Genomic DNA, 24,048 nt, shown 5'->3' with positions numbered 1-24,048 from the left:
TACCCTTTCCCCCCAGTATTAGAAGCATCCCCTAGGACCTACAATTATCAGACGCACAAATTTATTTTCTACCTTTGCAACACATTTGTTTTAACAATTCAATCACAGCTAGCTGGTTGGAAGAAATTGCCTATAGTCAATCAACTTGCCATTGTACTTAGGATCGTGCAAAAGGATAAATTAAAAAAAAAAAAAAAAAGGATGAACATAAAATAAGACGAACTTTTTTATTCATAAAAAGGTGGCGAAACACTGAGCTCATGTTCCCGCTGGGTGAGTTCTGCGTACCCCCGGGGTACAGGCATCCTGGGTTGAGAACCACTCCTCCAGGCAATGCAGTCAGCCATTCACACCAGCACAAAAGTACCTCCATTAACACCACTCTGAATGACTGAGCAAAGTACCACAATCCCCTGGTTCTTCAATTTAGCCACCTCCCTCTGAAATGGTACCAAACTGTTCCCAGCAGTGCAGGAACTCCAAGGACCAGCCAAAATAAGTCCAAATACCACCAAAATATTCAAATCCATCTAAAGCCACTGAAGCATAAACTAGCAGAGCTCTGGGCTTGCTGGCCTCTACCCTGCACTCATACACAGCGTCAGACCTGCCTGTCACCCTTCAAAGCTACTGCAGCCGTTCCAGCACGTCCAAGGACCCAGTCTCTTAACACACCAGTACCCACAGCTTAGCCAGTGACGCACCAGACCTCTTGACATCTCACCGAACATCTCAATTCCAGCAACGGAGGAGGAGGGGACTTCCTCAAGAACTCCTTGACCTGGCTCAAGGTCCCCGAGGGATTAAGTACTAGACACGCAGCATTAAAAGTAACCGGCTTATAAACGCGCGGCCGACCAGCCGTTTAAAGGGACCTGCGCCTTTGTGGTACCTACTTGCTTGAATTGCTCCTCGTACGTCCAGTCTCCATGGTCCGGAGCCTGCTGCTGCAGCTGCAAATGCCCCTGATGGCTCAAGCCGGACGACAGCCGTTCCTGGCTCCCCGGCAGCCTCTGGGGCTCGCCTCGGTACTGCTGGGGGAGCTGCGGCTTACGAAGCAGCAGAGATCCTGGACCCGATCTGGCCGCGTCTGCTGAGCCCAGACCTTCATCTTCCCCCATTTCTTCGTCTTCTTCATAATCCTCCTCCTCCTCTTCATCCTCTTCCTCCTCCTCCTCCCCCATGTCCTCTTCAAAGTCATCTTCCTCCCACTTGCACTTCCTAGAGTGGGGGAAAAAATAAAAGTGTGGGAGGTGAGGCAAGGAGAGAATATTCACAAGGTAGCATTTGGCAGGCCGGCTAGCTCAGCTGGCTAGTCTGTGTTGCTAATAACACCATTGTCATTGGTTTGAGCCCCATGCTGGCCAGGAGACTGCAATATTTACCTGTTTTCCTTTAGGTAGGAGGGATAGTTCCCTGGTTAGATCATTACCTTGTAAACCCAAGGTTGTGAGCTCAGTCCTTGAGGTGGGGCCTTTCAAGAGCCTGGGACAGGTTAGATTTAAAAACTTGTGCAGCGCTTGGGGACCCCTGAAGCCCATTACACTGGTGGCAGCCGTGGGATGTGCTGCAGCCCAGGGATGGACCATCTGGTAGTAAGTGACTGGGGCGCAGGAGGCAAAAGGAGGGGGCAAGACCCTGGCACCAGGGGCCGCTGGGGACCTCCTTTCCCCAGCATGAATTGGACTGGCTGTCCCTGCCTGCTGTACTGACTCTTCTGTATGACACTGTGCCCTGATGGCTAATAAACACACTGCTCTGCTGAGTGAGAGTCACTCCTGCCTGTGGATGGGGTGCAGAGCTTGGGGATCCCTGAACCCCATTACAGTGATAGGTCCTGCTTTGAATACAGAGGCCTGGACTTGATAACCTCTACAGGTCACTTCCAGTCCTATGATAAGACTATGCACTTGCTAAAAAACCAAACACACAAACAGAGCTGCCCCCCCACAATGGAGAAGACACTGGAGTCAATCCAATCCCGAGTATTAAAGCAGGGGCAAGCAAGCTTCTTACACTGGGCCACACTTTTCATCCCTGAAATTTGCAACCACCCCCCTGTCTAATAGAATCCAAATGGATGGAAGTGTCGGTTATGTTCCTATAAAAAGAAAATAAGTCTATAGAATGTAAAAAACTTTACTAATGCTCTAGATAAATGCGAATACACAGACCTAAAAACAGGAACCTATTAAAACAAAAAGCAGTCAAGTAGCACTTTAAAGACTAGCAAAATAGTTTCTTAGGTGAGCTTTCGTGGGACAGACCCGCTTCTTCGGACCATAGCCAGACCAGACCAGACTCAATATTGAGCCTGAGACTCAATGGCCAATCATGCTGTGGCCCCCTTACAAAATTTCACACCCCCCAAGGGGGCCTGCCCCCCAATTTATGCACCCGTGTATTAGAGGACTGCTCCATGAAAAGGGGGCAAATTCATAGCTGGCAGAGGAGACGGTGTTTCCACACCAGCTGCTGTTGGCCTGCAGAACTCACTGCCACAAGACACCTCCTGATATAACAGCCAGAGCAAGAGTTTAGGATGGAGTATGAGTCCTCCTACTCTGAGGCTTGAGCAGGAAACCTCTCCAAGAAATTATCCCTTAACTGCCTAATGCAGGGCTCCTCTGGCTGCTGGTGAAGATGTAGATGGATCCACAGTCAGGTCTAGACTGGCTCTGTTCTGTGCAGGTTCCTACAGCAGGCCCACCTGCAGCCCAGATCCTGAAAGGCTCCTCACCTCTTCCGACTTCAACGAAAGTTGGGCCAGTGCCCCTTCCTACTGAGCAGTACCGCCACCGCACGAGGTCAGAGCAGCTGGGCCCTTTTGGCCCAGAGTTCTGGCCACCCCCTAGCCCAGCCCACTACTTCCACAGCCACACACCAGCCAGAGTCAGGGGCACATCCCTAGCAAAAAGCCCTTTTCCTTCTCGCAACAGAAAAAGAAGGGTCGCACTATTTTACACGCATGCTCAGAAGACTGACTCCTGCAGCCAGCCTCTGCTTTCACAGACAGAGGTGGGAACTCACGCTAACTGCATGGATTGGATGCAGTACAGGGCTCTCCTGGCTTGATGCCATCAAGCCAGACAGCTGGGAGGAGCTGGCAGACGATCGCAGCAGATGGAGGCAGGAACGATACAAGGGCCTTCAGAAGGGTGAGTTGAGGATCAGACAGCTAGCAGAGGAGAAGCGAGCCCACAGAAAGCACAGTAGGGACCTGCCAGACACCCATTACATATGCAGCAGATGCAGCAAGGACTGTCACTCTCGTGTGGGTCTTCACGGTCACAGCCGACGCTGCAAATGAGGACGCCAAACGGAACTACGAAGGGCGCAATCCATAGTCTATGTAGACTGAAGGATGCTACTACTACAGAACTCGCCACTGGTCCATCGCATGATCCCATCCAGACCCGGGTGCCCTGTAAGTTGAGCGCTTGGGAGGCTGCCCAGGAGAGAGTGAGGTGCTGCCCAGCTGATTAGCAGAACACCCACAGCCAACAGCCTGTGTTTTTCCGGGTGGTGCACATCTGCACATGCCTTGGTGCACATAAAATTTGTTCTGCACATGGGTGGGAAAAATAGAGCGAACTCTGATCCAGACTGACTCAAAGTCCTGTCTCTCTTCCCTATATGGGGACCCATCCTCTCTGGAAGTAGCAGCACCCCCTTCAACCACGAGCTGAGCCCACGTTCTTGTTTTGACCAGAACTTAAAATTTATTGTCACATCTCCCAGGGACCCATCTGTACTGGAGACATTTTCTCACTGGTTTCAGAACTGGAGCAGCTAAGCCAGACTGAGCTGCACTACTGACAGTCTGAGGTGAGCTAAAGGCAGCCTAGTCCTCCCGCAAAACAGGTCAGACCAGCTGTGAAAAAGATAAATAAATAAAGACCCATCTCCAGCCTGGCTCCTGCCAGCTTAGCTGAACCAGGTTTAGACCCATAAGAAAAGCCAGACTGGGTCAGACCAAAGGTCTGTCTAGCCCAGTGTCCTGTCTGCAGACAGTGGCTAATGCCAGGTGCCCCACAGGGAAAGAAGAGAACAAACGATCACCCAAGTGATCCTTCTCCTGACAGAGGTGGGGGACACCATCCCTACCCAGCCTGGCTAATATCTATCGATGGCCCTAACCTCCATGAATGTATCTAGTTCTTTTCTGAATCCTGGGAAAGTCTTGGTCTTCACAACCTCCTGTGGCGAGGAGTTCCACAGGGCATCCGTGCGCTGCGTGAAGAAAACGCTTCCTTTCGTTACTTTTAAACCTGCTGCTCTTTAATTTCATTGGGTGACCCCTAGTTCTTGCATTCTGGGAACAAGTCAATAACTTTTCCTTCGTCACTTTTTCCACACCCCTCCTGATTTTATGTTTCTCTATCATATCCCCTAAACTGAAAAGTCCCAGTCTTTTTAATCTCTCTTCACATGGCCGCCTTGCCACACCCCTCATCATTTTTGTCACCCTTTTCTGAACCTTTGCCAATACCACTGTATCTTTTTTGAGATGAGCTGACCACGTCTATAGGCAATATTCAAGATGTGGCCGTACCACGGATTTATACAGAAGCAATAAGATATTCCCTCTCTTATTCTCCATCCCTCTAACTGATTAGAAAATTTTCCCTTCATGCCAACTGTGCTGGATCCAAGCGCATATTATTGCTGGCAAAGAAGCACTCCCCTCCCAGGGCAGGAAAAAACAAACAAGCCAGTTGAGCTCGTTTATTCTTTGGACCCTAACGTTGGGGTGGGGACGCCGAGGGAAAGCCTGCACTAGACAGGGCCGGGGTGGGGAAGCAGAGAGGTGGTTTTGCTCAAGACTGCGGACTTCCATAGAAATACTGCAGCAGCACAGCCACAAGCACTCACTACGGTGCCCGCAAAGGCTTTCCAAATTGCTGTAGCTAACGGCGGCTGAGCCGACGGAAGATTCTTCCAGCAGCCTAGCACTGTCTGCTCCGGCGTTTCTTAAACGACATGGGAACGCTGGAGCGCCACCAGCAACGCACAGGTGCACCACCAGCATTTGGAAAAATAATTCAAAAGAAGGCGTGTTCTGTTATTAAAACCAGACACCAGGATCCCTCTTCATTGCTAGGATACTTGATTAAATTGCTTCCTTTTGGTTTTGCTGTACACGTTGCTGTTTGGGTTGGTTTTGGCCAGACAACTTTTTTTTTTTTTTTAAAAAAAACGAACATTTTCATGGTGTTCCACGTAAAAAAAAAACAAACAAACCCCATTATCGTTTGGTATCTCGTGGCCTCCAAAAGTTTAAGAAACGCTGCTCTACGCAGTCAAGTTCCCGCCTGGATCAGGCGTGTGGATTTCACACACCTCGGTAGCTGGGCTGACTTTGTTTTTCTGAGACGTGCCCAGTTTCAGTGGTCCCAGAGGAGGTGCCGGGTTAAGTCTGTGGCTTCACAAAGCAAAGCAATCCTGCAGCACAGAGGAGCAATTTTCTTTACTAGTTTCAATGGTGGGCTGAGCTGAGTCACGGCCAGGGAAAGTATCAGAGAGGTCGCCGTGGTAGTCTGTAGCTTTGAGAACAACAAGAAGCATTGTGGCACCTTAGAGACTAATGGAGGTTTTGCCGCATGGGCTTTCGTGGGCAAAGACCTGCTTCATCAGATGCCAGGGAAGCTTTCGTCTTGCAGGACAGCAGGCCCAGCGTTTCCTCCCCACCTCCCTAGAACCAGGTTTCTCACCACATGGGAGGGCAGATGGGGGTGGGGTCAAGTGAGTGAGTCGGGTGGGGAGCAGGTGGGGGTCTCAGGGTGCCAGACACGAGTGGGGACTCAGAGCTGGGCTGGCACAGCTGCCTCAAAAGGAGACAAAAGTTGTTCTGCGGCAAAGAGAATTCCCAAGCTCCCCCCGTCCCATATCCAGTGTCGGCTGGGCCGGGGAGAACAAAGAGTTCTGCTCAATTGCCATTCACCCCAGCGCAAGTGGGAAGATTTACCCGGCACCAGAGTAGCCCCGTTCTGCCCTCTGAGATATAGGTGTATTTTGATGGGCAGCGTTGAGTCCATCCACCACCTGGCTTCAGACCTCTATTCTCAAGGGGAGCAGCGGGCAGCTTGAGACCACGGGGTCAGCATCAAAGGTCAGCAACCCCAGCACTGGTGCCAAGAGCGGGACACAAGCTGATTTGCCCTGGCACATGAGGTAGGAGTTCAGCCCTGCCCCTCCTCCCCCACACAGCTGGGAGCTTGCTCAAAGCCAGGCCGCCCGGGGGCTGACAAAAGACCAGCTAATGCTGCCACCCACCACCTGCATGGAAAAGCTCGGCCTCAGCATTTATTTATGAATGAAGCTCTTGTCAGGAGGACTATTAGTGACTTGAAAAAGTATCACCGGCACTTGGACCATCCATAGAGGTCAGAAGGTTAAATCTCGGCCCTCTGCCTTGGAAAGGTTGCTGACCCCGGCTTTATGTGAACAGATTCCACGGAGAGAGATGCGATATAAAAGGACGAAGGATGTATTCGATGCTACAGGCCTATAGGCAGACGGGTGCGTGTGTCATAGGAAGCTGCAGGCTGCCAATCCACCGGCACAGCCGGGACCTCCAGGAGCTCCTATGCTCTGTGCTGAAGACTCAAGAGTCCCTGGTTAGCCAGGTCTGCTGTGGGTAAGGCCCCAAGGAGCTGCTGCACACCCACAGCGGCTTCCTGAAGCCCATCAGGATCAAGCAGCTGTCAGGTAAGGCTACAAGCCGCCTACTGGAATGATTAACCATTTATTCCCGTGTTACTGATCGATAAATTCAGCCTTAGTAGGGGGAGGAGCTGCTCAGGGGGCGTTTCCCCGAGAGGTTTGCAAGTCTGCTTTGATCAAAATGGCCCACGCTTTCATGGGCTCCCCCGGAAGGCTGGTACCAGACCCTGATGGCATGTAAAAGATGTCATCTGTGGTAAGTAAACAGCCCAGACCAGTTAACCCACATTCATAGAACCATAGAATCCTAGGGCTGGAGGGGACCTCAGGAGGTCATCAAGGCCAGCCCCTTGCTTCAAGCAGGATCAATCCCAGCCAGGGCTTTGTCAAGCTGGAACTTAAAAACCTCTGGGGATGCAGATTCCACCACCTTTCTTGGTAACACATTCCAGTGCTTCACCGCCCTCCTGGAGAAACAGTTTTTCCTAAAATCCAACCTGGACCTCCCCCACTGTAACTTGAGACCATTGCTCCTAGTTCTGCCATCCCTCACTACCGGGAACAGCCTCTCTCCAACCTCTTTAGAGCCCCCCTGCAGGAAGCTGAAGGCTGCTGTCAAATCACCCCTCACTCTTCTCTTCTGCAAACTAAATAAGCCCAAATCCCTCAGCCTCTCCTCATAGGTCATGTGCTCCAGCCCCCTGATCATTTGCGCCGGACGTTTCCAATGGATCCACATAGAAGAGGGAATTGCAACAGAGATGGGCACAGATTAACCATGAGGAGAGAAGCTGGCAAATGAAGCTTTAAAGGCTCAAGCAACTGATCTAGAACAGCAACAAGGTACTTGTTCTCTTGCATCCCCCAGCCACTAGAAAGAGACAGACCCTGAACTCATAGATTACAGGTGCCCTATTGCGGATTTCTCATCATGCACAATGGACACTTCTTCGGCCAAGAGCAAGTCAAAGATTAGGAGGCTCACACTAGCAGAGTCAGAGTTTTGGGGAACGTAACAGCCTTATCATTCCTCCCAAAGAGGTGTGGCTGGGCCCCACTTCTCTGCCTGGCAAGATCAAGATAGCCCAGCTTAATGTTTGCTCCACATCAACATGCTGCCAGGATGCACTTGTGTATTTTTCTTTCGGGTACTGAAGGGAAAGGGGGCCCAGGCACGGAATCAGGCCAGTGAAGAACACCTGCACAGCTGCTTGGCTCCTGCCACTTGCCAATGGAGAGGAAAAGCAAGACAAAAGAAGGAATAAAATCCAGTGCATCTATTTAACTTGAAAGGTGGCTGATCGTGCTGTGGCTCTGAACTTGCCTTAAACAAACAGACTCGCACAGGGGAAGGTGTGTCACCAGCTTAGCTTTTAAAACATTTACACCGCAGGTTTCTAGCCTCATCCCCCTCCCCAGACACCAATATTGCACCACATGTGTCATCTTCTAGACGCTTGGCCACTTGCAACATCACAGCAACAGCAGGGACCAAACTTGGATCCCTCTCCCAGCAAAAGTCACAGCCACTCCACTAATACCTGAACTACAGGAGAATCTTCACAAGCTATTTGCAGTGTAGGGCATTTGACACACACCAGAACAATGTCACCAATGTCATCCTGGAGACCAATGGTGGACACATTCATGCTACAGGTTGAACCTCGCTAATCCGGAACTCTGTCGTTGGGCAACATCCCTAATCCGGTGTGATTTGCGTTAGCTGGATGACCACTTATCATGGGCATGGCCAAGTTTCCCACAGTCCCATTAAGTTTGTTTGCAGCCACCAGACCTGGCCCTCAGTGTTCTGGGCTGTTCTTTAGCTGTAAGTTATCCCTTAAGTGCCTTCTCAGAGCCCAGCAAGCAGTGGAAGTGCTGGTAACGTTGCTAGACAATACTGACTTCTCGTAGTTTGACAAACTCACTCATCCAGCACCAGTCAGGTCCCGAGGGTGCCAGACTAAAGAGGTTCAACTTGTAGTACAGCGATTCCCTCTATTCGCAACACTGCAAATTAGGTAGAGATAGAGGCAGACGCCAAGGGCACTGTTTCATAGCCCATTCCAAGTGCAACAAACAGCAGAAGTGACTTGAAGTCAAGGTGATTTTTTAAAATCCATGCAAGTGTCTATCTTATCAGTGACACAAGGAATGCTGGCATTAGAACTAAAGATTTAACAGGACGTTGACCCTTTAACTGAGCCGAAAACAAGCCGCATTGCTATCCCAGCGAAAAAATCCTGAGACGGCACTTCCAAAAGCGGACAGCTGTTGACAGACAGCTCCTGCGCCTGTCCAAAGTGCCCCGTCCTATATGGGGTGGCAGCAGACAGGTGGCCGGGCACCAGACCGATCTGGTGCCTTGAGAAACTGAAGACTAGACGGGACTGAATCAAAATACCCTGCACTGGCTCCCACAGAAGAGACGGCCCAAATCACCCTGCAATTCCGGCAGTTCTAAAGGAAAGCTACATGGGTGACCCAGCATACCGCAGAACAAACCACGAAGGGCGTGGTATAGACAGGAAAGTATTCTACATGCTACTCCCAACTGCCTCCCTCTGGCTGAGTCCATGGGATTCTCTCCCAAAAGCCATTCCCAGGCAGGAATCACGGCTGCCCCCGAATCTGGTTCTTCCCATCAGCTGCCGAAGGTGGGTCCTAGCGCTTTCACTCTGGGCAAGAGGGATCAGAGACTCAACCAAAAGTTATATTACGAGACCACAGGTGGGAGGGGTTGGAAGACCCCAAAAATCACACAGTCATAGAATGCTAGAACTGGAAGGAACTTCAAGAGGTCGAGTCCAGTTCCCTGCCCTCTTGGCAGGGCCAAACACCGTCTAGTGTAGACCATCCCCAATAGGTGTCTGTCTGACCTGCTCTTAAATATCTCCAGTGATGGAGATTCCGCCACCTCCCCAGGTAATTTATTCCAGTGTTTAGCCACCCTGACAGTTGGGAAATTTTTCCTAATGTCCAACCTAAACCTCCCCTGCTGCAGCTTAGGCCCATTGCTCCTTGTCCTGGCCTAGGAGACCACAGAGAACCATTTTTCTCCCTCGTCCTTGTAACCCTCTTTAAAGTACTTGAAAACTGCTGTCATGTCAATGACTTCAAAGAGAACACACATCCAAAGAGGATTTTGGCATCACTTTGGCTTCTCTGCACATGGCATCACAACACCACTATCAGCCCATCAGCGAGGACCAGTGTTCCCTGTAAGATGCCCACTTGGGCAGCTGCTCATGAGAGAGTCCAATGCCACCCAGCTGATAAGCAGAGTGCCCATAGCAAGGCTGTTTGTTTCTACCGGTGCACTTACTTAAGCGCATGTAAAAAATTATTCCGCACATTGAAGGAAAAGATTAGAGGGAGCATGGGTGGGGACTAAACCTTCAGACATCTGCTTGAGATGCCTGCACCGGGCACCTGTATTTATTTATGCAGCAGAAGGGAGACATCTCTCAACACACGCTGCAATTTTAGTTAACGTTTGATTTTTGGTGGCTATGTAGTCAGTCAGGTAAATGCAAGTGTGATCTTTTTGAAACCTCCAAAATCTACTTCAGTTTACAACCGTTTCCTTAATCAAAAGGAGACATTGTGCAGCCTGAGAACGCTCCCATGTAAATTTGCATAAAACCAAAACTACTTTCCTGAAATGGGATGCGAGTTTGATGCTACGTTATCCACACACATACACAAGTCAGAGTCACGGATTGGCCAAGTGTTATGGTACCTCTGTCAGTGGCTGGGGCAGGAGATAAAAGCCTACTACTGTTAGAGGCAGAGGGATGCACTCTTGCAGCTCAAGTAGAACAGACTTGTGTCTGCAGCAATCAAAGGCCCAGATTTGATCCCAGCTTCCAACCCATGGTGAGGACAGAACTACCTTAATTTATGCACCAGTGTATCCATTCAGGTCAAGATGTCCTATGCAGCCACACTCACCCCTCCTCCTCTTCCTCCGAGCCCATCTCCTGCTGGTACCCGCCGTCCTCTTCCTCTTCTCCCTGCTCTTCCTCCTCTTCCTCCTCCGAGGCCTGGCTCTCATCGGACATCCCTGAGCTGGGCGAGTGGCTCAGTCCAGCTGCGGCCGCCCGCATGGCAGCCAGGGCAGCCATCTGGGCCCGCTGGATGCGGGCGCTCTCAAGTTCCACCCCCTCCTCCGTCGGGGCAGGGTCCTGGCTGCGCCCACGGGCCATGGGAGAGACCCCAGCAGGGAGGGCGACGGTCGGCCCGGGGGGCGGAGGAGGGGGCGGTAGCGCCGACGGGGGAGGGGTAGAGCGCTGCTGCTCCTGCTGCTGCCGCGCCTCCAGCTCCTGCTGCAGCCGGGCTCGCTGCTGCCGCTGCAGGTTCTCCATCACGGCCTGCAGCTTCATGGCTCTGCCAGCAGGCAGCAGCTCCCTGGGGGAGGCGCTGGGCAATGCACCTGCGGTGCACCGCCCTGGAGGGGAGGGTGCAATGTCCGGGAGTAGAGGGATGTCTGGAGGATGACGCCCTGCGGGCTGCAATGCCCCAGGGGAGCTGGACGCCAAGATCCTAAGAGGGTGCAAAGCCCAGGACTGGGCAGTATCGGGGCGGAGGACAGGGGTTCAGAGTGGCCTTGGGGAGCGTAGAGGGAACTGCACAGGGGGACGTGGACAGCAAGGTGTTACATGGACGGGCTGCTTTGCAGCAAGGAGCCGACACCCTGCAAGGCAGCCGGTACGTTCCCCGCGGCACCAGTGACAGGACCCTCGGAACAAGGGAAAAGAAACAATCAGCTCGCTGCAAGGCCCTCCCTAGGGCGTCAGTCTCGTCTCCGCCACCCAGATGCCTCTGGCTCAGTAGGCAGCCAACGCAGTCCTGTGCATTGCACCCCGCTAGCTCGAGGGGCACTCCCCAGACTGGACCGCAGCTTCCTTCCTTCTTCCGGCTCTGCCGCAGCAGCGGGGCAGGGTCCCGCTACTCCTTGGCCAGGTCGGTTTCATCCAGGTGTCGGCACAAACCTGGGGTGGGGGAGAGAAAGCAGAGTTAGCGTGGCCTGGGCTGGGGCTGACGGCAGGCAGGAGAGAAAGAGTTAACCAGCCGCCTGCTGAAGCCAGGAGTGGTGGGAGAGGGAGGCTGGGCCCTGGGGGAGGAGGACCAGGGAGACATGCGGAGGGAGGAAGAAGGGTGGGGTGGCACAGTCCCTCAGCTTGCTCTGCAAGCCTGTTGCCGGCTTTGCAGTCTAGGAGCTGGTCATTAGACCCTGGCCTCCCACAGCTCCAGGCAGCTCCCAGCAGCCCTGGTGTCACCCACTCACAGATAATGGGCTCCTCTCCACCTCACACCCCACACCTACGAGGTGACCCTTCGCCCCGAGCCCCCGCTGCTCCCCAGCCCAAGGCATGTGGGAAGAGAAAGGCTACTGGAAGAGCCAGTCCTGCCCAGCTCCTCCTCCACAGCTCTGCACAGGGCTGAGTGCTGACCTTGGAAACAGGCAGGGAACAATGGCATGGAAAAAAGCTTCTCCATCTCCCCCTACCACCACTGCCTGCCCCGCACCCACCTCTCCCCATCACCTACCCACGCACCCCACCCTGCCGCAGAAAACCAAGCACACAGCCAGGACGAGGTGCAGCCCGTGGCCCCACCCCAGCCATCCTGTGGCCAGGTGGGGAGGGTTACCTGGGGCTGAGCCTGGGCATTACCTGTGGCTGGGATTGTGTGCAGCGGTGGCAGGAGCAGCTGTAGGGGGGTTGCCTCTCCCCACACTCACCACATGGTTGGCAGGAGCTTGGCCTCCTGCTCTGCAGCGCCGCCCTCCTGGGCCCCGGCACCCTGCTCCTGTGCGGCAGCGGGAAGCGGAGTGGAACAGGCTGCCGGTACCGCCACCCAGGTGGTGAGTGCGAAGGGAGACGACCCCCTGCTGCAGCGTACAACTCCCGGCCCCAGGTCATCCCCTGGCCCCACAGCTGGTGTGGAGGAGCAGGGGGCGGGGCCTGAGGCAAAGGGGCAGGGCCTGAGGCACGGGGTTGCCTCAGGCCCCGCCCCTGCCTGGGTCCAGTCTGTACACACATGGCAGTGCGCAAGCGTGTAACTCAGCCTCTCCATACAGTGGCCATAGCACAGCTGAGCCCATACGACAAATCCCCAGCAGCAGCCACATTGACTTCTTCCTGGGCAGCGAGTCAGGCCCAGGACAGGGATCCAGGCAGCCTAGGTTCTGCCACCCCCTCAGACACGAGTTTGCTGCTACGGCATTTCCGTGCCTCAGTTTCCCTGTAACTTGGTGGGACAACCGTACCAATCGCAGACCCTCGCCCCCAAAATATCAGCCAGCCCCCACCTCAGCTGGGGTTGGATGTGGCATGTCCAAGGACATAAAGAAAAAAAGTGCGGGGGGGAGGGGTTGACCATTTACTTTCCATTCACAGCTAGGCCAGCTATTTAGAGACCGGGCCAGCGTTCCCTCTAAGCTGAGCACTTGGGTGGCCGCCCAGGAGACAGTCAGGTGCTGCCCAGCTAACAACCCAGCTCCCACAGCTGGCAGCGTGCGTATCTATGGGGGGGTACACAGCCACACACATAAAATTTATTCCGCCCCGGATGCAAAGCTGCCAGGCACACCAGGGCTGAGTGTCGTTTGCCAGCATAGTCATGCACTTCAGGAAAATAAACATTTGGAAAGTCTGTCCGCCCTTTTCTTGAAAGATCCTCGCTGAGTTTGGAGTTTGGAGTGCTGAGCTGAGTGTGTGTTTGTTTGTTTGAAAGGCCGTGTGCTCAGGCAGGCAGGCAGGCAGGCAGTTGGAAGCTGATTAGGTTTGAATTGAAACACCGTGTGCTGATTGGCTGAGCTGTAGGCAGAGGGAGGAGCTATCAGGGAGGCTGAGCACTTAAACCCTGCTAGTAAGCGACCAGGGAGCTTTGCGACCGGGTGCTGGCAAACAGGGTGCGTGCTAACAGGAGGGAGTTTGGAGAGGGGAGTTGAGAGGGGGAGCTTGGAGGGAGCCAGTGACTTACTTCTGTTGCCCTTAAACTAAATCCTTTATAACAACCTCTATCTGAAACATTTAATTAACCCTCGTATATAACTAGAGTAGGAAATGGAGGCAGAAGCCCAGCAGCAGAGTGGGGGCTATCCTGTTTATTGTGTCGAGTGCAGTATGTATGACTACCTACCCTGTGGGCGGGTGGCGTATGTGTGCGCTCGATGCAAGGAGCTCCTGGCCCTCAGAGACCGAGTGCGTGCTTTGGAGGCCAGGGTGGCTGAACTGGAGGAGCTAAGGAAGGCAGAGGTGTTTGTGGATGAGACTTTCCGGGACATAGTAGGGCTGTCCCACCTCCAATCTGACAGTCCTGAGGCTGTTACGGAGGATGAAAGGCTCAGGGAAGGAGAGCAGTCAAGGGGAGCAGAGGGAAACCATCCCGTAGTTGGGACCCTCCTTCCAGAGGGTGATGTTGTATCCTCTCGTGCCGAGGATACTTCTCCGGGGGAGGGAGCGCCAGCTGTTAGGAAGAAGCAGGTTTTAGTAGTGGGGGATTCCATCATTAGAAATATAGATAGTTGGGTTTGTGATGACCGGGAGAACCGTATGGTGACTTGCCTGCCTGGTGCGAAGGTTGCGGATCTCTCGAGGCATCTAGACAGACTTATGGGCAGTGCTGGGGAGGAGCCGGTCGTCGTGGTACATGTTGGTACCAATGACATAGGGAAGGGTAGAAGAGATGTTCTGGAGGCCAAATTTAGGTTACTAGGAAGGAGACTGAAATCCAGAACATCTTTGGTGGCATTCTCTGAAATGCTTCCAGTTCCACGCGCAGGGCCAGATAGACAGGCAGAACTTCAGAGTCTCAATGCGTGGATGAGACGATGGTGTAGGGAAGAGGGGTTTAGATTTATTAGGAACTGGGGACACTTTTGGGGTAGGGGGAGCCTATACAGGAAGGATGGGCTCCACCTAAATCAAGGTGGATCCAGACTGCTGGCATTAAACATTAAAAAGGACATAGAGCAGTTTTTAAACTAAGAGGTGGGGGAAAGCCGATTGGTGCGGGGGAGCACCTGGATCGGACGGAGACTTCTCTTACACGAGGCTCCATAGACAGGGATTCCCTAGAAGTTAGTCAGATAGGGAACGTGGGAAATAATATATGGGCAAGATCAGATGTGAAACAATCGTGCATAAAAAAATCCACCACGTCTGTGAAAGGCGGACATATAAATAGTGGTAGTTTTCTAACATGCTTTTACACTAATGCTAGGAGTCTGTCTAATAAGATGGGTGAACTGGAGTACCTCATATCAAAGGAGGAAGTTGACATAATAGGCATCTCAGAAACATGGTGGAATGAGGACAATCAGTGGGACACTATCATACCGGGATATAAATTATATCGGAAAGACAGAACAGGTCGTGCGGGTGGCGGAGTGGTACTATATGTGAAGGATAATATAGAATCAAATGAAGTAAAAATCCTAAAGGAATCAAAATGTTCCATAGAATCATTATGGATAACAATTCATTCCTCTAATATGAATATGGCATTAGGAATATATTACCGACCACCTAACCAGGACAGTGATAGTGATGCTGAAATGATGAGGGAGATTAGAGAGGCTATCAAAATAAAAAACACAGTAATAATAGGAGATTTCAATTATCCCCATATTGATTGGGTGCATGTCACCTCAGGACGGGATTCAGAGATTAAATTTCTTGATGCCTTAAATGACTGCTTCTTGGAGCAGCTAGTACAGGAACCCACAAGGGGAGAGTCGATTCTCGATCTAGTCTTGACTGGAACGCAGGATCTGGTCCAAGAGGTAACTGTTACTGGACCGCTTGGAAATAGTGACCACAATATAATAACTTTTAATATTCCTGTGTTGGGAAGAACACCGCAGCGGTCAAACACTCTGGCATTTAATTTCAAAAAGGGGAATTACACTAAAATGAGGAAGCTAGTTAAACAGAAACTAAAAGGTAGAGTAATTAAACTAAAATCCCTGGAAGCTGCATGGAAACTGTTTAAAGACACCATACTAGAGGCCCAACTTAAATGTATACCCCAAATAAAAAAACACAGTAAGAGACCTAACAAAGAACCACCATGGCTAAACAGCCATGTTAAAAAGGCAGTGAGAGAGAAAAGGGCAGCTTTTAAAAAGTGGAAGTCAAATCCTAGTGAGGAAAATAGAAAGGAACATAAACACTCCCAAATTAACTGTCATAATGTAGTAAGAAAAGCCAAAAAAGAGTTTGAGGAACAGCTAGCCAAAAATTCAAAAAACGATAGTAAAATGTTTTTTAAATACATTAGAAGCAGGAAGCCTGCTAAAAAAGCAGTGGGGCCCTTGGATGATAAAGATATAAAAGGAGCGATCAAGGAAGACAGTGCCATTGCGGAGCGATTAAATGATTTCTTTGCTTCAGTCTTCACGGCTGAAGATGTTACAGAGGTTCCTAAATCTGAGCCAGCCTTTTTAGGCGACAAATCTGAGGAACTCACTCAGATTGAAGTGACATTAGAGGAGGTTTTGGAATTAATTGATAAGCTGAATAGTAACAAGTCCCCAGGACCAGATGGCATTCACCCAAGGGTTCTGAAAGAACTCAAATGTGAAATTGCGGAGTTATTAACAGTGGTTTGTAACCTATCCTTTAAATCCACTTTGGTACCAAATGACTGGAAGACGGCCAATATAACACCAATATTTAAAAAAGGCTCTAGAGGAGATCCTGGCAATTATAGACCGATAAGTTTAACATCAGTACCAGGCAAATTAGTAGAAACACTAGTAAAGAGTAAAATTGCAAGGCACATAGAAGAGCACGAATTGTTGGGCAAAAGTCAGCATGGTTTTTGCAGAGGGAAGTCGTGTCTGTCTAATCTATTAGAATTCTTTGAAGGGGTTAATAAACATGCGGACAAGGGGCACCCAGTGGACATAATATACCTAGATTTCCAGAAAGCCTTTGACACGGTCCCACACCAAAGGCTTTTATGTAAATTAGGTGGTCATGGGATAGGAGGAAAGGTCCTTTCATGGATCGGGAATTGGTTAAAAGACAGAAAACAAAGGGTGGGAATAAATGGTAAATTTTCACAATGGAGGGGGGTAACTAGTGGTGTTCCCCAGGGCTCAGTCCTGGGACCGATCCTGTTCAACTTGTTCATCAATGATCTGGAAAATGAGGTAAGCAGTGAGGTGGCAAAGTTTGCAGATGACACCAAGTTGTTCAGGACAGTCAAAACCAAAAGGGATTGTGAAGAACTACAAAAAGATCTCAGCAAACTGAGTGATTGGGCAGCAAAATGGCAAATGAAATTTAATGTGGGTAAGTGTAAGGTAATGCATGTTGGAAAAAATAACCCAAATTACACGTACTACATGATGGGGTCAAATTTAGCTACGACAGATCAGGAAAGGGATCTTGGAGTTATAGTGGATAGTTCTCTGAAGACATCCACGCAGTGTGCAGCGGCAGTTAGTAAGGCAAATAGGATGTTAGGAATTATTAAAAAAGGGATCGATAATAAGACAAAAGATATCATACTTCCCCTATATAAAACTATGGTACGCCCACATCTCGAGTACTGCGTGCAGATGTGGTCTCCTCACCTCAAAAAAGATATATTGGCATTAGAAAAGGTTCAGAAAAGGGCGACTAAGATGATTAGGGGCTTGGAAAGGGTCCCATATGGGGAGAGGCTAGAGAGACTGGGACTTTTCAGTTTGGAAAAGAGGCGATTGAGGGGCGATATGATAGAGGTATATAAAATCATGAATGGTGTGGAGAAAGTGAATATAGAAAAATTATTTACCTTTTCCCATAATACAAGAACTAGGGGACACCAAATGAAATTGATGGGTAGTGGGTTCAAAACTAATAAAAGGAAATTTTTCTTCACACAGCGCACAGTCAACCTGTGGAACTCCTTGCCCGAGGCGGCTGTGAAGGCCAGGACTCTATTAGGGTTTAAAAAAGAGCTTGATAAATTTTTGCAGGTCAGGTCCATAAATGGCTATTAGCCAGGGATAAAGTATGGTGCCCTAGCCTTCATAACAAGGGCAGGAGATGGATGGCAGGAGATAAATCACTTGTCTTCTGTTCTCCTTCTCTGGGGCGCCTGGCATTGGCCACCGTCGGCAGATGGGATGCTGGGCTTGATGGACCTTTGGTCTGACCCAGTATGGCCATTCTTATGTTCTTATGTTCTTATGTTCTTATGAGTTTATCAGCAGCATAAACAAGAGCCCGGCTCCCTCCAAGCCCCAGCTTAATATTAAAAATGTGCCTATACTAGACTGTAACATTTCCCAACATTGAGCTTATATTACAGTAATATCCAGCCATGATCAGCAGCCCCCTGGGCCACATGCCACGGCGGGAGTTTCCCTGCCCCAAAGAGCGAAGGCGAAAGAGACAGAGGCTGAGAGCGGAAAGACGCAAAGACTAGGAAAGCGGCACATGCAAAGTCACGTCGTGCAGAGCTGGGAGCAGACGGCAGATCTCCTGACTCCTGGCTCAGTGCCCTATCCACTTGGCCACACTGCCACCAATTTGGCTGTGCTGATAGCCGGCAAGCCAGGTGGGAGAGCCCGAGGAGAAAGCAGTTTAACCACCAGTCTCACCTCAGCCCTAGTCTAGCTGACATGGGCGCTCCCACATTTGCTGGAATGGAGGGAAATTACAGTGGGAAGTGTAAACAAAGGACTATCAGAGCTAGCTTCTGGCCTGGTAAAGTCATTAGCCCCCCACAGGCTGGGCTGCCGGATCTAAGAGCAACTACAGTGCAAGACAGCTACGGAGTTATTTTTCCCCTTGGGTTTCACAGCTTAGAGGTGCAGTCCCCACCCGAAATCCCAGCTCCCCTCCACTCCTCAGAGCCAGGAAACTGACTGGCGCTGGTGTCCTCGTCAGTTTCCTGGCTCTCCCCTGTTGCATGGAAGGGGTGCGAAAAGACGACCCCCGCGTAATTCAGGAGTTGACTGTATAGCGTCAGGAGCCACAAAGAACTCCTTAAGGAGCAGCCGGTTGCAGACCCCTGACCTATCCCATAATTATTAATAATGACAAAATTAGAAGTTTTTTTAAAAAGTGAATACGGCCCATGCCCCTTTCCTCAGTTTACACAGCCAGGGGTCAGGAGTTCCTTCACTACTGAAGACAAAGCAACTGGATTTTCTGGGTCCCTGGCAGCATCTCCGCCTGGAGGTTACAAACACGTCCGGCTGGAAAGATCACTGAGAAGTTATCAAGTCCGGTTGCCCTGGGCTGAGGGGAACCAAATGAACCCTAGCTTATACCTGACAGGTATTTGTGTAACCTGTTCTTCTAAAAAACCTCCAGTGCTGGAGAGTTCATAACCTCCCTAGTTGCAGCACTGTACTACCTTAGCGTTAGAAAGATTTCCTCATCTGAAACAGAAATCTGCCTTGCTACAGATTAAGCCCATGACGTGTTGCCGTCCTCCCTTTGGTGGCTAACAACGGAGCTCAGACCAACTCTCCGACAAGTTACAGGGGGAAAACACAGAGCCAAGGAAAAAGCTGAGCAAGCATCTTAGCGGGGAAGGCATTTCCAGCCCCCATCCCACATTGGAAACATTAGCAGCCGAAGGGACAGGAGATAAAAGGTGATTTATAAAAGGCCGGTAGCTAGCTATGAAAAGACACAATGGCCAGCTTTTCCTCCTCCACCAAGATGTAAACCCTGGGGGTGCAGAGGGGGGAAATCTGGAGATCGCTCAGGCAGTGAGCCAGCTAGTGCTGTCCTGCTTTTACAAAGCCTGTATCAATACGGCGGTGCAAACCCCACTGCTGATTCAGCTATGCGAGTACACAGAGGTCTATACCCGCTTCCGTGGGGAAAGGGAAATACGCTTCACCAGCGCAAAGACGCCTTCCACCCATTCATCTGGGCCTGCATTAGGGGTTCTGCTAGTTTTTCTTGTTTTTAAGCCAAAAGTCATACTCCAAGCCAACATCTCCTGTAAGCCAAGCGCTGGGGCAGCCACTCAGGAGAAACTCAGGGGCTGCCCAGCTGATTTGCAGAGTGCCCAAGGGGGGAGCGGCATGTGTTTCTATGGGTGGTGCACATCACACATGCCTCAGCGGAGAGAGCAAAATTTATTCTGCACCTGGCTGAAAAAAATTTAGAGGGACCCCTGCTCCAGACCAAAAGTTACATCAGCACAAAAACAGGGTTTAGACCCAGCCCATCTCACGTGGGCAGTTTATACTGAATAGACCCATCTGTTGTCGCTACTTATACTTGCTCTTCGGGCAGCCTCAGTCTTTGTGGCCCTCAGGGTGACTGAGGCTCCTTGGTGCTACCACAAATAAAAAACTAACTGATACTGTGGTTTTGCCGGAGACAGAAGCGTCACGGCACCAATGCAAAGGTGAAGCCACAAGGTCTACCAGAGTTGGAAGTTAGGTCTGCAGCGTCCACACCTGTTACCTTTGTACAGCTCCCAGCACACCAGCTGGGGCTCTCACACGCTACTGGAATACACATTACAGACTAGGACATGGTGGATGCCAAAGGCAGAAGCTGCATCTCTCACACGTTAGTCTGGCAGCTCTAGGCTGTTCTAACACCATTCCCTTATCTGGCAGGAACCAGGAGCAGCTGGACCTGGTGGGGCATGAAGGAGAAAGGGCCTCTCCTGAAATCACCTACAACCTTTTCCGGTAATAGCAACAAAGGGTCCTGTGGCACCTTGTAGACTAACAGAAAAGTTCTGAGCATGAGCTTTCGTGAGCACAGACTCACTTCATCAGATGCATCTGAAGAAGTGAGTCTGTGCTCACAAAAGCTCATGCTCAAAACTTTTCTGTTAGTCTACAAGGTGCCACAGGACCCTTCGTTGCTATTACAGATCCAGACTAACACGGCTACCCCTCCAATACCTGACAACCTTTTCCGGTGTTCACCATGGACCGTGGGACCCAGAGAAGGATCAACCTATGTGGCTGGTCTGGCTAGGGCAGGGCGGTAGCTTTGTCATTAGCCTTGTGCTCCAACAATCTGTCTTGTGCGTACAGCCCCAAAGGCACTCACCTGGAGCAGCCGCTGGGTTTGTTATCCCCGGTGCTCATCCCTAACTGCCCTCATCCACAGGGAGGCCAGGAATCCTGTTTAAAACACTATTGGCCTTTAGGTGCTACTGGGATAGTTAGACCAGGGTCCCACTGGGCTGTAGATAACCACAGAATACTAGGACTGGAAGGGACCTCGAGAGGCCATCGAGTCCAGCCCCCTGCCCCAATGGCAGGACCAAGTACTATCTAAACCATCCCTGATAGACATCTATCTAACCTGCTCTTAAATATCTCCAGCGATGGAGATTCCACAACCTCCCCAGGCAATTTATTCCAGCTTTTGACTGCCCTGACAGTTAGGAACTTTTTCTTAATGTCCGACCTAAACCTCCCTTGCTGCAGTTTAAGCCCGTTGCTTCCTGTCCTATCCTCAGAGGCCAAAAAGAACAAGTTCTCCCCCTCCTCCTTATGACACCCTTTTCGATATCTGAAAACCGCTAGCATGTCCCCCCTCAATCTTCTCTTTTCCACACTAAACAAGCTCAATTCTTTCAGCCTTTCTTCATAGGTCACGTTCCCTAGTCCTTTGAAGATTCTTGTTGCTCTTTTCTGGACCCTTTCCAATTTCTCCACATCTTTCTTGAAATGCGGTGCCCAGAACTGGACACGATACTCCAGTTGAGGCCTAACCAGCAAAGAGCAGAGTGGAAGAATGACTGCTTGTGTCTTGCTCACGACAGAGCCCGCCCAAAGGAGCTTCCAGTCTAAACAGACAGGGTGGGAGGAATAAAAAGGATCACGGACAGGTGAAGTGACTTGACCAAGGTCACAGGCTGAGCCGGTCTAGCAACTAGCCTGGTGTTTCCCAAATGTAGCCAGGGGGGCTTTTGTTGCGGCCACAGCCTCCTGGGAGGTGATGGGGCAGTGAACGGCTTGCAGTGGCCAGGTCCTGGCTGCCTCTGGAAACAGAAAAGCTCATGGTGTGAGCGCCCCACCTTCCCAGAGGCGGGGGGTCAGGTTTCAGCCTTGGGGTGGTGGGTGGCAGGCTCCACCCATGGGGCACTGGGTTCCATGCCCAGGCCCCCCACTCTGGGCAGAAGACTTCGGGCTCCATTCCCTGGCTGTGCAGTGATGGGCTCTGACTCCTCCCCAGGTAACCTGAACTCCTGCTCCCTCCTGCCCTAGCCTCTTCCTTGCCCAGGACTTAATTTGTTCTCAGCCTTACCGGCCCGAGCAGGCCTGCTGTGAAAAACGGTATTGGTATCTGTTTGTTACAATGACTTTGCACAGCAGATTTACGAGCTAGCAAGTCTGATGAAAAGAAAAGGTGCCCAACAGAAGCAAAAGAACAAAAAAGAAAAAAAACATGAGACTGCACAAAGCGCCGTACCTGTGTTCCAGGTATGTGTGAGTCTAGTAAATAATGTTCTTTTTATTACTCAGTGCAAAATACCTACATAAATTAATACCAGTTGGACACATACATATTTACTTGATCTTCCTAAAGTACTTCAGGAAAAATTCTCGGAGTGGCCACCAGCGAGAGTGACTGCCACTAAACACAGAGCGTCTCCTACCAGGTTTCCTTCCGTTTTTTGACATGTGTGGGTGGAATAAATTTTGTTATGTGCACCAAAGCATGTGTGAATGTGCACCACCACAGGAAGCATGTGCTGCCAGCTGCGGGGGCTCTGCTAATCAGCTGTGCAGCACCTGAACCTCTCCTGGGTGGCTGCCCCAGCACTCAGTTAACAAGGAACACTGGCCTCTCACCGGTATGAGCCAACCTGTTCTAGCCTTCCTGCCTGCCATGCCATAGAAGGTCCCAGCTGGACTGTGGCTGCGACCCTAATTGTACCTGTGCACCGGATTCCTCACCTCGTCCTCTGAAGCACCCACTGCTGTCAGAATATTGGATGAGCCAGACCCCTGGTCCAGACCCATATGGCAGCTCCTGTGCTCCTAATCATTGTCGTGCAATGTGACAGCAGGGGGCAGGAAGAGATTATTCCAGCATGGCAGGAGTGGCGTAGAACAGAGGAAGCCAGGCGAGCTCCCCATTTCAAAACCCCGTTCTGGCCACAGCTCAAAGTAGAATACCAGTCCCGCAAGGAGCAGTCGGCCCACCCAGCATCTGTTTAGTGATCTGCCCAGGGTTGCACATGTGGGCCAGAACCCTCCAAACGTCTTCCCCCGACACCAGTGCCGCAGCCCCTGGCTTTCGCGGGGCAACAGAAACACAGCAGCATCAGGGGCTCCAGCCATGCTGGAGGAGGAGGAGGAATTTAAAAGGCACGAGGGCGGGGGACTGCTTTATACAACCGGGTCCTGTAGCCTCACAGCTGTTGGGGTACAGAAACAAGCAGACGGGGTTCTAGCCCCCAGCAGGAGTATTTTGAGAGGCCCCTCTCCACCCTTTAAAAACACCAATTGCATTTTTCCCCCAATGAAAATGTTATTTTCAGATGCACTCAAGTCTAGATTATTAAAAAGTCTGCATTAAATAAGATGCAGGATATTTGGGGGTGATATGAAACCAGGGCCTCAAAAAAGTTACTTGATCTGCTTATGCCTGGTGCCACCACTGGAAATGCACGTTAACTTTCGTAGCATGGGGTGAACCTCTGTAGTCCAGCGCACTCTCGTCTGGCAACATCTGTTTGTTTAAAGCCTCCAGGCCTGGCGCTCAGCGTCCTGTGCTGTTATGTAGCTGTAATCTACCCCGAATGTCTTCTCAGAGCCCAGCAAGCAGTGGAAGTGGTGGTAATGTGCTAGACATTATTAACTGCCTGTAGTCTGGCAAATTCTCTGGTTCAGCACCAGTCAGGTTCCCAGGGTGCTGGACTACAGAGGTTCAACCTGTAGTCCCTTGCAGTAAGAGACAGCTGTAAACGCTGCTGCAGTCACACCAACTTGTTTCTTCTAACATTGTCTACCCTTGTTGAGACTTGAAAAGCTGTACCCTTGGGAGCAGTGTTCCCGCTAACTTTTTCCATCCCTGGGCAGAATAAATTTTGTTATGTGCACCCAGGAACACAGGAATGCGCACCACCGATAGAAACACATGCTGCCTGCTGCGGGAGCTCTGCTAATCAGTTGGGAGGCACCTGTGTCTCTGCTGGACAGTCACCCAAGCACTCAGCATAGAGGGAACACCACTTGGGAGACCTGGTGTAGATTTGTGCTGGGACCATCAACCACATCCCTGAATCCTGACCGCAGTGAGTGTATGAGATGGGACAGCTCAAATACCAGCAGCACATATCCACAGTAGAGCACCCACAGGGATCTGGCAGACAGGAATAGAAGCAGAAGCGAGGAGAGATGAAGTCTGACTCCCTTCTTCACCACCAACATGC

The 24,048-nt window shown here is 51.0% G+C and overlaps 1 protein-coding gene across 2 annotated transcripts in view; it reads right to left on the bottom strand.

Annotated features, from left to right (window-relative positions):
- ARID3A (AT-rich interaction domain 3A) overlaps positions 1-24,048 on the bottom strand; it is a 126,414-nt gene that overhangs the window by 71,163 nt on the left and 31,203 nt on the right. For both annotated transcript variants that reach the window (XM_074978632.1, XM_074978631.1), the window contains exons 2-3: positions 10,621-11,660; positions 897-1,221 (exon numbers count right to left, since the gene is read on the bottom strand). In XM_074978632.1, the coding sequence (XP_074834733.1) occupies positions 897-1,221; positions 10,621-11,051 (756 nt within the window). In that variant the 5' untranslated portion in view covers positions 11,052-11,660. The remainder of the gene's footprint in view (positions 1-896; positions 1,222-10,620; positions 11,661-24,048) is intronic.

The sequence above is a fragment of the Carettochelys insculpta genome, chromosome 27 (genome assembly GCF_033958435.1).
Source record: "Carettochelys insculpta isolate YL-2023 chromosome 27, ASM3395843v1, whole genome shotgun sequence".
NCBI lineage: Eukaryota > Metazoa > Chordata > Testudines > Carettochelyidae > Carettochelys > Carettochelys insculpta.
The sequence above is the reverse complement of the archived record's forward strand: the minus strand, read 5'-3'. Positions and strand labels throughout refer to the sequence as shown.